The sequence below is a fragment of the Ovis canadensis genome, chromosome 1 (genome assembly GCF_042477335.2).
Source record: "Ovis canadensis isolate MfBH-ARS-UI-01 breed Bighorn chromosome 1, ARS-UI_OviCan_v2, whole genome shotgun sequence".
Taxonomy (NCBI): Eukaryota; Metazoa; Chordata; class Mammalia; order Artiodactyla; family Bovidae; genus Ovis; species Ovis canadensis.
Window position 1 is genome coordinate 276,914,421 of NC_091245.1, and position 16,263 is coordinate 276,930,683.

A 16,263-nucleotide genomic window follows, 5' to 3' on the forward strand; every position below is an offset into this window, starting at 1 on the left:
AAAAATGAACTGGAAAAGATAAATGAAGGAAACAGAGACACAGGGAGCACACACCCAATTTGTTGTCTGTTGTCAGAGTCAACAGAGACACAGTTTACTCTTTGAAATTGCTAAACACAAAGTTTCTAAGTGTTTGCTTTTCATTTCTGAAATCAGCGTGACTTGGACTTAGGCAGGCTTAGGACAAACACAGGCTTGCGGCTGACCATGGCTCTCATTAGCGTGCTTGCTCCAGAGCAGTCAGGCTGCAGGCAGGGCCCACGGGGCTGGCGGGGGGGCGGGGGGCTCTTTCCAGAGCGCCCAGCCCGGTGCTGGCACACGCTGCACACTCAGCAAATATGCGCTTGTTAAACAGTCCCCTCAAGAGAGTTTCTATACGCAGAATAAAATTCAATGAGTATGATAGCAAGTCTCCCCAAATAATTGAAGTTTGTTCATCTGGTGGTAGGCAGAATTCTGAAGCAAAGTATGCTTTACCTTGTTTTACAATTTTTGAAAACCACATCTTTGTAGAGTAAAAAAAAAATAATGCAGTTACTAGAAAGCCAGTTTGTTTCCGAGTTGAGCACCCCTATGGACGTGAGTCTGAGTGAACTCCGGGAGTTGGTGATGGACAGGGAGGCCTGGTGTGCTGCGATTCATGGGGTCGCAAAGAGTCGGACACGACTGAGTGACTGAACTGAGCTGAGCTGAACGGAACCTCAGGCAGCATCATCTTTTGGTTCCAGGTCGTTTCGGCAGCCAAGGTGTGTGGAGTAGCCAGCGAGTCCCCGTCGGTGAAGAGGCTCCGCCTGCTCATCGCGGATAAAGACTTTTCTTTTAAGGCCGGCCAGTGGTAAGTGGCTCTTCTGTTTTTTTAGCATGTGTGGTCAAGGTGCCATCAGACACCAGAGCTGCTTTTTCCTTCTCGGAAGTACTTCTGTGACTGCTGTTTCTCCCGGGGAAGAGGAATTCTAGGGTGTCTCCCTTTAGCCTGAGCCTCTTCCTGGCATGGAGAACCTGACTCCTTTCCTAGCCTCAGGGCCCACCTTGGTTCTGAGCCCCGGAGCCTCTCAGCCGTAGATGAACGTTGCTGCCTTGAGTTTCCAGAGGGAGGCAGAGCGGTGAGTCGTAGTCCGGACCCGACAACTCTGACAGCTGGTTCTGCTCCGCAGGCCTGGCTGCCGATAGAGTGCACTGCAGTCGTCTTCTCTGCCTCCCTTACGTGTTGCTGGGGGTGGATACATTTCTAAAAAATCAGCCTTTATGTCAAACGCCTAGTAAACGCAGAAGTCTGAAACTGGTTATGGCAACCAGTCTTGTCGCAGAGGTGCCCACCCTCTCTCCTGAATTCTGCAATCTTCACGCCTTGTCTGGGTTGAGTTGAAATAGCTTTTGCAGAATTTGTTAGCAGGACCCTCCCCCTGCATTGGACCCAGCCCGCGTCGTGCTCATGGCCGAGGGCTGGTCAGTGTGCTGACGGGGGAGCAGCCCAGCTGTCCCAGTGTTCCTGCGAAGGGCCTCACTGAGTGGCTGTGGAATTTGGATAGTAAAGAGCGCAACCCGTATTTCCTTAGGAAAGGTGTGTTTGGGTGTCTGTTTCCTTTATTTAAATCCAGCTTTCATTTCTAAATGAGTTTCTGGCATGTCAATCTTGGTCGTCTTTCTTAGGAGCCACTTGACTAATTTTGGCAGTCCATCTGGAAATGTGGTTTTGTTAGGAGGAGGATGTGTGATAATAGCAAGAGTTAGCAGGCTTGTGTTAATAGTTTGCTTTGAATTTAGAACCAGAAAACAAGATGCTGATTGCAATAATTTGCGCTTGTGAAGCAATTTACTGCAATCTTTGCACATGTTCAGTGATACATATTAAGTGCATTTGGGCTGTTTCGAGGGGGGGTTGGCAACGTTTTTGCCCTTCAAAACTAGTTTAGCAGTTATTGCGTTGAAAAGTGCAAACTCCACTTATAAGGATCTGCCTTTCCACGTTTCCCTCGGGGAGGCGTTTGTGGCCTGTGCACACCGTTATCTGTGTGCCTTCCGCTTGGAATGGTGCCGACTCTGACCCCGGTGTCCTGATTAGAGAAAGCTGTGCCTTGGTTATCCTGCTGCTCCCGCGGTGTGCGTGCGAGTATAGTAAGAAAACGTCATCATCTCCTAGTGATATGCACAGAAATAGGGTCTCCCCCTGAGCCTCAGTGGAAGACTCCCCGGGGTGGCGCCGCGTCTGCCGCGTCACTGGATGGCTCTGGTAGCCCCGTCCGCGCGGGCGCTGGCTCAGTGCATGCCGGACAGAGGGTGGCGGGGCGGGGTCTGCTCCAGCTGGCCCGTGTTTCCCTGCCAGGCGAGTCGGTCCCTCGTCCCTGGCGTCGACCGTCTTCCTGAGAAGGTGCTGCCTTAACACCGCCTCTCCGCACGGCTCTGGACGCTGTGAGCTCTTTGGCCGTGTGACTTGGTGGTTACCGAGGTGGTGGGCACTGCTCCGTCGGCACTGTTGCTGGGGCGGCTTGCTCACAGGCTCTCTTAGATGGTTGGCTCGCCCGTCACCCCACGTGGCACTCGGGGGGAGAGAGGAGGGGGCTGCCGTGCGCTCACGGGGTTGGGGTGGTCGGAGAGAGAGCTGCTGGAGCCGTGACCCCTCGTCCATGGACTCTGGACCGGTGGTCCCTGCCGACACGTGCCAGGCTCCGAGGGGAGGCACAGAGCCGCCTCTGAGTGCGAGAGTGAACTCTCTGCGGCCTTAGGCCCTGACCCTCGGGTGGACACTCCCAGCCTAGACCAGGGGTGGTGCTCCAGGGCTGTTGGCTGCTGGGGTTCCTGTACTGGGAGACAGCTCTCAGATCTCACGCCATCCCATCCAGAGAGAAAGGGAGAACTCCTTCAGACCAGTTTTCCGCACGAGCAGGGCTGAACCTTCCCGGCTTCTCCCACCAGGAGCTCGCGGCTTAGCACACAGCTCCCTGGGGAGTCCTGCTCTGGACCTTGATTGGAGCTCCCCTGACCGAGGGGGGAAGGATGGAGCTGGGCATGGCCCCAACAGTCTCCCCTCGCCCGTGAGTGCCCGGGGCTGCCAGGTTCAGAGCCCCTGGGTGCTGGTGAGTGCCTGGGGCTGCCAGGTTCAGCGTACCCAGGGTGTCGGTGCTATGGGCGGGTCCGTCCCGGGGTCTGTGTCACGCGTCCCAGTTTGCCGCCCTGCCTCCCACCTGCCGCCCTCCCCTCCCACCTGGCGCCCTGCCTTCCACCTGGCGCCCTGCCCTCCCACCTGCCGCCCTGCCTTCCACCTGCCGCCCTGCCCTCCCACCTGCCGCCCTGGCTTCCACCTGCCACTCTGCCTTCCACCTGCCGCCCTGCCTTCCACCTGCCGCCCTGCCTTCCACCTGCCGCCCTGCCTTCCACCTGCCGCCCTGCCTTCCACCTGCCGCCCTGCCTTCCACCTGCCACTCTGCAAGGTGGGCGGCTTCCTTTTTGCTCGGGGCTTCGGTTCCCATGTCCTTGAAGAGGAAAGAGTAACAGTTCGGTGTTGTAGGGTGTGGCAGGCATTTGGCACAGTGCCTGGGGTTTATGCGTTTGTTTTGGGTGTCTGTTGTAGCCAGTGCTTTGCTCAGGCCATCAGAAAGCATGCGTGCTGGTGAGGTCCCCTGTGAGGAGTGTCCGTGGGGTCCTGGGGACAGACTGAGCTCCTTGCCAGCCCCCTGTGCACCGAGGCTGCTGTGGGAAGAGCAGCCGGCCTGCGAGGAGTGGGCAGGCGCACGCCGCCGGTGCCTGCTGCACGCCCGGGCTGTGTGCAGAACACACCGGGGAGCAGGCACCGCATTTCTGAGTGGGGCAAGCTGTGTCTCTGACTTCATATGAGATAACAGGATTTCACGCTTGAAAGTGCTCAGGGTAAGGAGGTGAGAGGAGCCAGGTTAGAGAACTAGGACTCTCCGCTGCCTGCCAGCAGGGCAGCTGCACTGCAAACGCAAACGCGGCGCCGCCACAGCCCCGACTCAGGCCCACGTGGAGGCGGTGCCGCGCTCCTGGGAGTCTCTGGGCAGGTGGTGTCCTCCTCCACAGCCTGTCTGATGAGCACTGCCTTTCAGGACTCCTCTGTGAAGTCTTTCCTGATGCCTCCATCCCTGGTGGATTTAACTGCTTTCTTTTTCCTCCCCTCTCCTCCCCTCCGCATGTCCCACCCACCCCCCAGCAGATTTTTTAAAAAATAAAATGCGGTAGCTTTCTATTTCCCCGATAACATCAGGATCACATGTTGGAGCTACGCAGGTGTCTGCGCTAAGCACGAGCGCTTCCAGACTCATCTCAGGTGACGCTGCCTTCTCTCTCCCAAGCGGATTCTTTCATGCTAGTGGTCAGTCGTGTCTGATTCTGCGACTCTCTGAACTGTGGCGTACCCGGCTCCCCTGTTCATGGCATTCTCTGGGCAAGAATACTGGAGTGGGTTGCCATTTCCTCCTCCAAGGGATCCCCCTGACCCAGGGACTGGGTCAGACCCAAGGGGTCTTCTGTGTCCCCTTTATTTCAGGCAGATTCTTTGCCTGCTGAGCCATGAGTTAACCTTCCTCCCGTGAGGGAGGTGAGGGCAGGACCCAAGACAGACTTGCGTCTTCACCGCCAGCACCGGCCTCTGCGCCTGTACATGGCCGGCAGAAGGGCTGGCTGGCTGTGCTGAGTCGGGCGGCTGAGAGTGGGGATCTCAGGGCGACGCGGGGTCCCTCGGCTGCGGCCCGTGTGCCCGCTGCGTGCTGGGCCCTGGGTGGGACGAGGCTGCCTGTGGCACCGCGGCCATGGACACGCGTGCTTCGCTGCAGCGGGGGCCCTGTCCCTCTGCTCTTCATGTACTCGCTGTGAAGGACGGCATTTTTAACGGTGTGTGCGTGAGTGTGTGTGTGTGTGTAAAACTCACTCTTTCTTGGAAAGATGTCTCACTAAATACGCGTTGTGATATTTCTCAAGCCTATTCAGATGCCGTTCTTCTGCAGCGTTTCATGAAGGCCCTTCTCCCTAAAGGTGGAGGGTTTCCAGAGTTCCTAGAGAAGAGGGATTCGCCCTCAGGTACCGGAGAAAAAGGTCTCTATCAACATCAAGCAGCAGAGGGTGCTATAGTTCAGGAAATAAAGCAGCAAAATTAGCTCAGAGATTAGTCTTTTTTAAACAGACGCTATGGAAATGCCATTCACCTCTTCTCTGAAAGCATATAGCAACGGTGTTAGTAAGTGCTAACTATCGTCTTTTAAAATTTGTATCTTGTCTGAAATGGAAGGGAAATTATTCGTGGGAAAGAAGGAAGTAAATACAGGCAGAAATAACCTGGGGACCTTTTCTGGAGCACTTCCTGCCCAGAACTTGTTTTCTAAGACTAAAAAATGACCAGGTACCTAAGGCCAGAGTTGAGAAGAGAACAGCTTCTGAGGCTATAGATCAGATCAGGAGAGGATATCAAGTGCTTTTTTCTCCCTAGGGCGGGGGATGAGACTGTCGCCTTTTTTTGATTATACTGTCTGTCCTTCGAAGGCTGAGGATCAGCTCTAATGGATAGTCCTTCGAAGGCTGAGGATCAGCTCTAATGGATAGTCCTTCGAAGGCTGAGGATCAGCTCTAATGGATACATGAGTTTCCTGGACGTGGGGATGGGAATTTTCTGTGGTCTCAGTTGGTAGTAAATTTCTCTTTCCTTGGTATGTGACTAGATTTATTGCATTTCCTAGAACCCTCACCCAAAAAAAGTATGTGGCGTGCAGTTATTGAGGGCTTGAAACTCACAAGAGTTCTCCACTCCAGGAGAGTGCTTAGAAGCAAAGAAGGCAACGTGAGACAGTCAGAATTTAGGAGGCTGCATCAGCCTATTCAATGCCAGCAAGAGAGTTTTTGTTGATTCTTTTTCACATTTAGGAAACTCTTTTATCAAGATAAACGTATCATAAAATTCACCATTTAAAAGGTACAGTTCAGTGATTTCCAGTATATTCACAGAATTGAATTCACAGTATATTGTAGAATTGTGCGGTGATCAGCCAGTCAACTTTCAGCACATGCTCGCCATCCCAGAAGGAAGCTCTGCCCTGACTGTCATTCACTCCCCATCCTCACCCGGGGGCACCCGCTCTTCTAGTTCCTGTCTTCCGTGGATTTCCTGTTCGGGACACTCCGTGTCAGTGGGATTCTGTAGTGTGTGGTCTTTTTCGTGACCAGCTTCCTGCACTACGCTCAGTTCTCTGACTTCCCTGGGGGCTCAGACGGTAAAGCCTCTGTCTACAGTGCGGGAGACCCGGGTTCAATCCCTGGGTCGGGAAGATCTCCTGGAGAAGGCCATGGCGCCCCACTCCAGTACTCTTGCCTGGAAAATCCCGTGGGCACCGGGGCCTGGCAGGGGGTCGCAGAGTGGGACACGGCTGAGCGACGTCACTTCTTCCACTTCACGCGGTTTCGCTGCTCATCTGCCCGTGGCGTGCTTCAGAACTTCATCCCGTCCCGCGAACGTGCCGCCTTTGTTTCCCTGTTCGTCAGTTGGAGAACATTTAGCTTGTTTGGAACTTTTAGGCTGTTACCAGTAATGCTGCTGTGAACATTCGTGTGCATATTTTTAAGGGGATATATATTTTCTTTTTTCTTGAGTATATACCTCAGAGTAGAAGTGCTGTCACATCTTCACATTTTCAGGCACTGCCAAATTGTTCTTTAAAGTAGCAAGGCCATGTTACGTTCCCGTCAGCAGTGTACAAAGGTTCCAGTGTCTCCCGATCCCCACTGACACTCGCCATTGTCATCTTGATCAGCCATGCGTCCAGGTGAGAGTGACCTAATGGCTCATTGTGATTTTAATGTGCATTTCCCTAATGACAGATGAGGTTGAGCGATTTTTCATGTACTTATTATCCATTTATGTATCTTCTTTGGAGAAATGTTTGTAAAGTCCTTTGCCCACTTTTGAAATGTGATTTTATTATCTATGTGTCTGTGCTGGGTCTTTGTTGCTGTGTGGCCTGCTCTCTAGTTTCGGGGAGCAGGAGCTCCCAGGTGTGGTGCGTGCGTTTCTCATTGCTGAGGCTTCTCTGCTTGTGGAGCGCAGGCTCCAGGTGTGTGGCTCAGGAGCTGTGGTTCCCAGGCCCTAGAGCACGGGCCCAAAGTTGTGACACGCAGGCTTAGTTGCTCCTTTCCCAGACCAGCATCTCCTGCACTGGCAGGCAGGTCCTTTTCCACCGAGCCACCAGGGAAGCCCCCTTTACCCATGTTTTGAACCTTCTTTTTATTACTATATTCTGTATATAAATTACTTGTTAGATACATGATGCAGAAATATTTTCTCCGATTCCAAGGGTCATCTTTTAACTGTCCTGACGGCAGGCACTACACCCAAGTGTGCGGCACAGAAGTCTTCGTTTTCTGCAGCCAAGGTTCTCCAGTTTCTCTCGGGCCTTTGTGTTCTAGTGTCGTTTCTGAGTAACTGGCCGTGAAGAGCCGCTCCTGTGGAAGTCTGGGTTTATGATTTTAATGTTTATATTTAGGTCTGTGGTCTAATCAGAGTTAACGTTTGTATATGGTATAAGGTAGGAGTCCAGCTGTATTCTTTCCCAGTTACTATTCACTTGTCCTAGCACTTTTTTTTTTAATTGAAGTATAGTTGATTTTCAGTGTTGTATTAGTTTCTGGTGGACAGCACAGTGATTTAGTCGTGTGTGTGTGTGTTTATTCTTTTTCAGATTCTTTTTCCTTTATAGATTATTATAAAACCATCACCACTTACTAAAAAGACCCTTCTTCTGCATTAAATTGTGTTGCTAGCCTTGTTGGAAATCAGTTGACCATAAAACTAAGTTTATTTTTTGGTTCTCAGTCTTTTGCCTTTGATACCTGCCTGTCCTAACACCAGTACCACAGTGTTGTCATTACAGTGACTTAAAACAATTTTCAAACCAGAAGGTGCGAATCCTCCAAATTTATTCTTCTTTTTAAAGATTATTTTGATGATTCTAGGCTCCTTGAATTTCATATCAGTTTTATGATCAACTTATCAAAGAAACCAGCTAGGATTTGATAGGCATTGTATTAAATCTGTAGATCAATTTGGGAACTATCGCCATCTTAATAATATTAAGTCTTCCAGCCCATGAATATAAGAAGCCTTTCTGTTTATTTAGATCTTCTTTCTGTTTATTTAGATCTCTTTGATTTTTTTTCAATAATGTAGTTTTTAGTGTATAAGTTTTACACTTCTTTTGTGAAGTTTATTCCCAATTATTTTATTACTTTATTATAATAGGACTTTTTCTTAATTTCACATTTAGACTGTTCATTGCTTTATTATTTATTTTATATTCTGCAACTTTATTTGAAGTTGTTTGTTAGTTCTCATGTATTTATAGTAAACTCATTGGGATTTTCTGTATGTAGTGTTACGTCATCCGCAGCTTCTTACTCTTTAATCCGGATGCCTCTTATTTCACTTTCTTGCTTAATTGCCTTGGCTAGAATGTCTGGTACAGTGTTGAGTAGAATTGGTCAGAGCAGACATCTTTGTCTTCTTTCTCTTCTCAGGTGGGGAATTTTCAGCCTTTCAGGGTTAAATATGATTAGATATTTTGTAGTTGTCTTAATCAGGCTGAGGAAATTACCATTTATTCCTGGTTTGTCGAGTGTATCTATTATGTAAGGGTGTCGAATTTTGTCAAATGCCATTTTTGCATCTGTTGAGATGATCACATGGATTTTGTCCTTTATTGTGTTAAGTGGTTTAAGTCATTGATGATTTTCTATGTTGAGCCAATATTCCTGAGAGTTGTGCATCTGTATTCATAAGGGATGTTGATCTGTAGTTTAGTGATATCTTTGTCTGGCTTTAGTATCAGAATAATACTGACGTGGTAGAGTGAAGTGGAAAGTGTTTTTTTCTGTTTTGGGGGGAAGTATTTGTGAAAGATAAGCATTAATTCTTCTTCAGATGTTTAACAGAGTTCACCTCTGCTGCCATCTGGACTTACCCTTATGGGAAATTTTTAAATTATACTAATTCAGTCCATTTATTATGGATCTGTTCAGATTTTCTGTTTCTTCTAGAGTCCAGTTTGGTAGTTTGTGTTTTTCTAGGAATGCATCCATTTCATCTGAGTAAGCCATTTTTTTGTCTTATGGTTATTCATAGAATTCCTTTATAATTTTTTTTTTCGTGAAGTTGGTGATAATGTCCCATCTTTCATTCTTGATTTTAGTAATTATATTTTTCTCCTTTTTTCTAGTCATTCTAGCTAAAATTTTGTTGGTTGTGTTTGCACTTTAAAAATTGCATTAACGATAGTCGATTTATTTGCCTTTCCTTTTAGGGTTGATTTTTTTATCCCAGGAGTCTCTGTGGTTGGTGGGTTCTCAATATGCTCCAGCCCTAGGCTGCTGGAACAAGAGAGAATGATAGAGCTGGCAGTGAAACATACAAACCACCCTCCTGCTCTCTGGATCCACAATCAGGTGAGCAAACCTCTGTTTAAACTTGGAGATCTGGGCTCTCTGCCTCTCACAAAATTCAGCTCACTTAATCCACCTAAGGAACCTAGGCTTGGGTGCAAAGGGTACACGCTCGCAGGGAGCTCCCTTCCGTCCAGAATTAGATTCCAGAAGCGGTACAGGAGCAGCATATTTGTTTATTTTTTACTTTTTGGCCATGCTGCGTGGCGTGTGGGGTCCCAGCTCGCCAACCAGGGACAGAACCTGCACCCCACGCAGTGGGGGCCACCCGGGGCCACCAAGGAGGCCCCCAAGAAGCAGGGTCGTGTTGGTGCACTAAAGGATGATGCAAAGATACCCTGGGGTCGGGAAACCCCTCCTGGGTCCCCAGGCGGCATTCAGTGGGATCCTGCTACAGAATTAAGGCATTTTACTTTATATGTAAGTTGTTGAAAATGGGCTCTCTGGGTGTCTTGTCAGTGGTAATTCTATTAATCAGATTATTTTGTCCTCACTGTCCTAAGTGAAGGGAATTAAGCTACCGTTCTCTCATTATCTGGGGGGGAAACAATCTCTGATTACACACTTGTCCTGCCCAGACCTGAACTCTGCTAACCCCGTGGTGCGGTCGCCTCTCTATTTCAGTCTCTGGAAAGCTCTTCACTCATGAGTCTGAGACGGAGTCCACGTTTTTTGCTAATAACTCATGGTTTGCCGTGGGGCTCAGCACAGCCCTATGCTGCTCCTTACTACCTACTGGAATTCTGATAACAAAGAGTGAGCTCAGGAAAGATTTGTCTTCTTGATGTTTGATCCTTGTCTTTTTTTTTTTTTTTTAACTGCCATCCCTTTCATTTCTAGGGTGTGCCTTCTTTACTCACCAACAATCTCCATCCCATCCCAGGCACTTTCTTCTCCTCTTTACTAGAAAGGAGAATGGGGGTGTGTCTGCTCAGTCCTTAAATCTTGTCTGACTCTATGTGACCCCATGGTGTGTAGCCCACCCACCAGGCTCCCCTGTCCATGGGATTTTCTAGGCAAGAGTACTGGAGTAGGTTGCCATTTCCTCCTCCAGGGGATGTTCCTGACCCAGGGACTGAACCCGCATATCCTGCATTAGCAGGCGAATTCTTTACCACTGAGCCACCTGGGGACACAAAACAGAGTGTGCTGCGTTGTAAATATTGTAGATACAGACAGACTGATTTTGAAATTTATATGGAAGAGAAAAGAAACTGGGATGGCAAAAGCAGTTTTGAAAAAGAAGCCTAAAGTGTGAGGAATCACATGGCTCAAATTTAAGATTAAAATAAGGCCACAATAATCAATGCAGTGTAGTATTGGTGAAGGAGTAGGCATGGAGATCAAAGGGACAAATTAAAGCATTCAGAAGTAGACTGACACGTACAGCCTTTTGAACTTTGACAGAGGTGCTAAAGAAACTCAGTGGAGAACCAGTGACCTTTTCAACAAACCGTGCTGAGTAGTTGTCTGTCCATATGCAAAAATAAAACAGAGAACCCTGACCTAGATCTCACACTTTATATTCAAAATTAAAATATGTTGTAGGCGTAAGGTCCAAAATGTAAAACTATGAGGTTTAGAAGACATAGGAAATACTTTGAACAGCAGGGCAGGCAGATAGTTATTAGACATGACACAGAAAGCAAGATCCACAAAAGGAAAGATTCATATATCGAATTTAATCAAAACTAAAATTTTTTTTTCTACAAAATACACTATTAACAGAAATTTAAAAAACAAGCCACAGCCTAGGAGAAAGTGGTTGCAAATTAGATATCCAACAAAGGACTTGTATCCAAAATGTATAAAGAACTCAAAAGGCAGCAAAAAGAAAACAAACCTAATTTTTAAATGAACAGAGGATTAAACACTTTCCTAAAAGGATATAAGGATGACAGATAAGCGGCGAAATGACAGTCCACATCATCCATCATCAGGGAAGTGCAGGTTAGAGCCACACCTGGTGGGCTGCGCCTGCAGGCCTATTAGAATGGCTGCGATCTAAAGTGCCGACCATAGCAGGTGGTGCCGGTGGCGCGGAGCAGCTGGAACTCTCGCATTGCTTATAGTGTCAGCAGGGCTGCAAGGCTGCAGCCGTCCCGGGAAGCGTCTCTGCAGTCTCATGTGCAACCAGTACACACTTGACCGTAACACCTAGCAGTGTGACTCCTGGGTATTCATTCTAGAGAAACAAAAGAATTGTTCATACAGAAATCTGAACGGGAGTGCTTATAGCGGTTCTATTCATGGTCCTCGAAACCTGGAAACAATGTGAACGCCCCTCAGCAGGCGAGTGGGTTAGGAGCTGCGACGCATTCATACGGCGCACAGGCAGACCTTGCCGTGCTGTGTTCCACTTTACTACACTTTACGGATGATTGTGTTCTTGGGGACGCCAGAGGATGAGGCGGCTGGATGGCATCACTGACTTGATGGACACGGGTTTGAGTGGACTCCGGGAGTTGGTCATGGGCAGGGAGGCCTGGCGTGCTGCTGTTCATGGGGTCGCTAAGAGTCGGACACGACTGAGCAACTGAACTGAACTGATATTTGAATGTTTGTGGCAACCCTGCGCTGTTAGATGGTTGTTAGCATTTTTTTTAGGTTTTATAAGGTTTTCTATGAAGAAATATTTTTATTAATGTAATCTACAACATTGTATGGGTTTCCGATGTACAGCGGTGACTCAGCTATTCATAAGTGCGTGTGCGTTCTTTCTCAGACTCCTTTCCATTATAGGCTATTATAAGGTATTGAACATAGTTCCTGCGCCGTGTTGTAGGTCCTCGGTGTTTACTGTCTTAGTCATAGTAGCGCATGGATGTTAATCCCAAACTCCTGATTTCTCTCTCCCCTGCTTTCCCCTTTGGTGACCGTAAGTTTGTTCTGTATGTCTGAGAGTCTGTTTCTGTTTCGTAAATACATTTTTTGTATCCTCTTTTGGACTTCATATGTGGTGCATGATATTTGTCTTTCTCTCTGACTGACCTCGCTTACTATGGCGCTCTCCAAGTCCATCCCTGAAGCTTCACACGGCATCTTCCATTCTTTCCTGAGGCTGAGTAGTACTCGGTTGCATTTGTGTAGCGCCTTTTCTTTATCCATTCATCTGTGGAGGGACAGCTCGGCTGTTCCCGTGTCTTGGTGACTGTGAATACTGCTGCTGTGAACATCGGCGCCTGTATCTTCCCAAATTAGAGTTTTTCTCTAGATGTGCCCAGGACTGGGGTTGCAGGGTCATATGGGAGCGCTAGTCTTAGTGTTAAGGGCCTTCCACGCTTTTCTCCATAGTGGCTGTATCAGTTTATATTCCCACCACTGATTCTTTAGTATTTATTTGTAGACTTTTTGAAGATGGTCATTCTGACGGGAGTGAGGTGAGGTGGTTCCTTGTAGTTTTTTGATTTGCATTTCTCCAGTAATCCATGCTATGGAGCGTCTTTTCCTGGGCCTGTAGGCCATCTGGATGTCTTTGGAGAAATGTCTGTTTAGGTCTTCTGCCCATGTTTTAATTTTTTTTTCCTTTTTTATATTAAGCTTTATGAGCTGTTTGTATATTTTGGAAATTAAACCCTTGTTGGTAGCAGCATTTGCAAATGTTTTCCTGTAGTCTTTTTGTTTATGTTTTCCTTTGCTATGCAAAGGAAAGCTCTTAAGTTTAATTAGGTCCTATTTTTTTATTTTCATTTTTTATTTTCATTACTCTAGGAGATAGATCCAAGAAAATATTGCTGTGATTTCTGTCAAAGAGTAGCCTATATTCTCCTCTAGTTTTATAGTATCTGGTCTTAACATTTAGGTATTTAATCCATTTTGAGGTTTTATTTTTCTGTACGGTGTTAGAGAATGTTCTTATTTCATTCTTTTACATACAGCTGTCCAGTTTTCCCAGCACCACTTTAGTCAAGAGTTTGTCTTTTCTCCACTGTGTATTTTTGCCTCCTTTGTCATCGATTAATTGGCCATAAGTGTGGATTTATTTCTGGGCTTACTGATCTTTTCCTTTGATCTATCTGTCTATGCCAGTACAAAACTGTTTTGATTGCTATAGCTTAGTATTAATAGTGTAAAGTATTTTAAAATTAACCTGTGTACTTTTTTTTAAGACAAAATGCTGTGGCACACTTAAAAGACTAAAGTATAGTGTAAGCATGACTTTTACACTCACTGGGAAACCGAACAGTAGCTGTGGTCTTCCTCGTGGCCCAGCGATAAAGAACCTGGCTGCCGGTGCAGGAGATGCAGGTGTGATCCCTGAGTCAGGAAGATCCCCTGGAGAAGGGAATGGTGACCCACTCCAGTATCCTTGCTGGGAAAATTCCATGGACAGGGGAGCCTGGCGGGCTACAGTCCATGGGGTCACAAAGAGTCCAGCATGACTGAACATGCTCAAGCAAGCACGCTTGATGTCAGTACTTCATGGCAGTGGTCTGGAACCAAGTCCGCAGTACTTCCCAGGTCTGCCTGTATTTGTTATTCAGCAGTAAAAACAGATCAGCTGTTGGTGCATACAGCAATGTAGGTGACCCTCAGGGGCGCTGTGTTGCGTGAAAGAAGCCAGTCTCCTTCATGCTTCAGTCTGGAAGACAGAAATACAGCAATGAACCAGACCAGTGCTCGATGGGGTCGAACGGGGAAGGGTGGGAGCAGAGAGGGCTAGCAGAGTGGAGTCTGGGGGCTAATGGGACTGTTCGGTGTCTTGGTGTTGGTGGTAGCTGCACTTCTCTACGTTTGTGTTAAAATTCATCGAACTGTGTAACAAAAAGAAAAGCGAAACTGTTACTGGAAGATAATTTTAAAATCTAAAAGATTTCTAAACCTACAGCAGCATAAAAAATGTATTCTTAGGTTTTACACGGCACATTGTGTCAGTTTAGACATCTCCAGCTGCTTGCCTTAGCGTTTCCATTGTAAGCGTATCTCACATTTTTTCCCTGTGTCCTTCATTTGGTGTGGCCTCGGCTACCTCATTGCTTTTTAGATTCTCTATGGATTTTCCCCTGTTGCTATCTCCAGAATGTATCCTGAGCTGATAACACATACCCTGGGGGCGGGAGCGGCAGGGGTGCCCTGTGCCCTGAGCTCTGTTAGAAGCAGCTCAGCCACCCTGGCCCGTAGTGCCATGCGCCGTCTCCAGCCACCCACGTGACCTGAACCTGGTCCTGGTCCATAGCTCCCTGCTTGGTTTCATGGCTCATTGACGTTTCAATGAAGGAACTTATTCTAAGAGGCTGTAGAAAATCTCCACGTGGCATTGCTTAAATGCACATCCTGATTATGGAGCCTGCTCCACTCTGCCCAGTGGGAGTTGCAGGCAGCCTTTATGAAGTCAGGTTTTTCTTGGAACCGTTCTCCCGTGGCTGTTTTCCTCCTGAGGATTTGTCTTATTAAGCTATTAGAGTGGACAATAGAGGCACGTGAGTGTCTGGGTGGCAGCAGGCTGCTCTGCTGGGACATGGAAACGTCTTCCTTTATCGTATCTACTCTGGCTCAGGCTCCTGGCAGCGTAAAGGGTTCTAGACAGCTATTGTGTGCTGGGCTCCAGTTGCTGTGAAAAAGTGGTTTATTTCACAAGTAGAAAATCTGCACCCAAATTAGATACATGGCCGTGTAATTGGAGGTAATATCCCGTTACGTGCTTGTGTCTTATGCTCTACAGTGCTTTTGAGTCCCATGTTCCTGCTACCCTGGCGGTTTTCATTGATCAACAAAAGACAAAGATGGCTTTTGATTCTTTCCAGATGCCAGCAAATTAGGAGATAGATCTCCTAAAGATCATCCTGTCATGAAAGAGACAACAGGCTGCTTGAGTATTTTCTTTCCCTGGGGCACGTTTTCTTGCCAACTTTAGGGTTGAAAATACTCTGGTTTCTAAAAACGATAACCTAAAGGCTTTGCTTGTTGTCATCACTAAGCACGCTGCAGGTGACCATTGGGTAAAGTGTCTTCTCTCCTGTTTCTTAGCCTCTTTTACTCCTCGATTCTTACAGATAGAGAAATATATATAAATATATATAAAGAGAGAGGCAAGCCAGAAGGGGAGGGGGTTAGACAGGGATTAACTCCCCTGTCGTCCTGAGGTCGAGCCTCTGCAGATTTCTGTTTTCGAGACTTGTAAGGAAGGAGCATTGTAAAAGTACGTGGTAGCCGGTGTCGCAGTTCCTAGGTTTTAGTTATGCCACCACTGACTCGATGGACCTGAGTCTGAGTGAACTCCGGGAGTTGGTGATGGACAGGGAGGCCTGGCGTGCTGCGATTCATGGGGTTGCAAAGAGTCAGACACAACTGAGCGACTGAACTGAACTGAATGGAATGTGCCCTTGCAGCTGATTTCTTCTGTCAAAAATGAAAACTCACTTACCATCCTTCATGTAAAAATCTCCTATATATTTAAAATAGTTCAGTTCAGTCACTCAGTCGTGTCTCTTTGCGACCCCATGAATCACAGCACACCAGGCCTCCCTGTCCATCACCAACTCCCAGAGTTCACTCAAACTCACCTCCATCGAGTCGGTGATGCCATCCAGCCATCTCATCCTCTGTCGTGCCCTTCTCCTCTTGCCCCTAGTCCCTCCCAGCATCAGGGTCTTTTCCAGTGAGTCAACTCTTCACACGAGGTGGCCAAAATATTGGAGTTTCAGCTTCAACATCAGTCCTTCCAAAGAACACCCAGGACTGACCTCCTTTAGGATGGACTGCTTGGATCTCCTTGCAGTCTAAGGGACTCTCAAGAGTCTTCTCCAACACCACAGCTCAAAAGCATCAATTCTTCAGTGCTCAGCTTTCTTCACAGTCCAACTCTCACATCCATACATGACCACTGGAAAA

General features: G+C 47.6%; 1 protein-coding gene across 1 annotated transcript in view; it reads left to right on the forward strand.

Annotated features, from left to right (window-relative positions):
- Nucleotides 1-16,263, forward strand: part of OXNAD1 (oxidoreductase NAD binding domain containing 1) — a 34,076-nt gene that overhangs the window by 14,054 nt on the left and 3,759 nt on the right. The window contains 2 exon segments of the mRNA XM_069568702.1: nucleotides 729-835; nucleotides 9,294-9,435. Of these exon segments, the coding sequence (XP_069424803.1) occupies nucleotides 729-835; nucleotides 9,294-9,435 (249 nt within the window).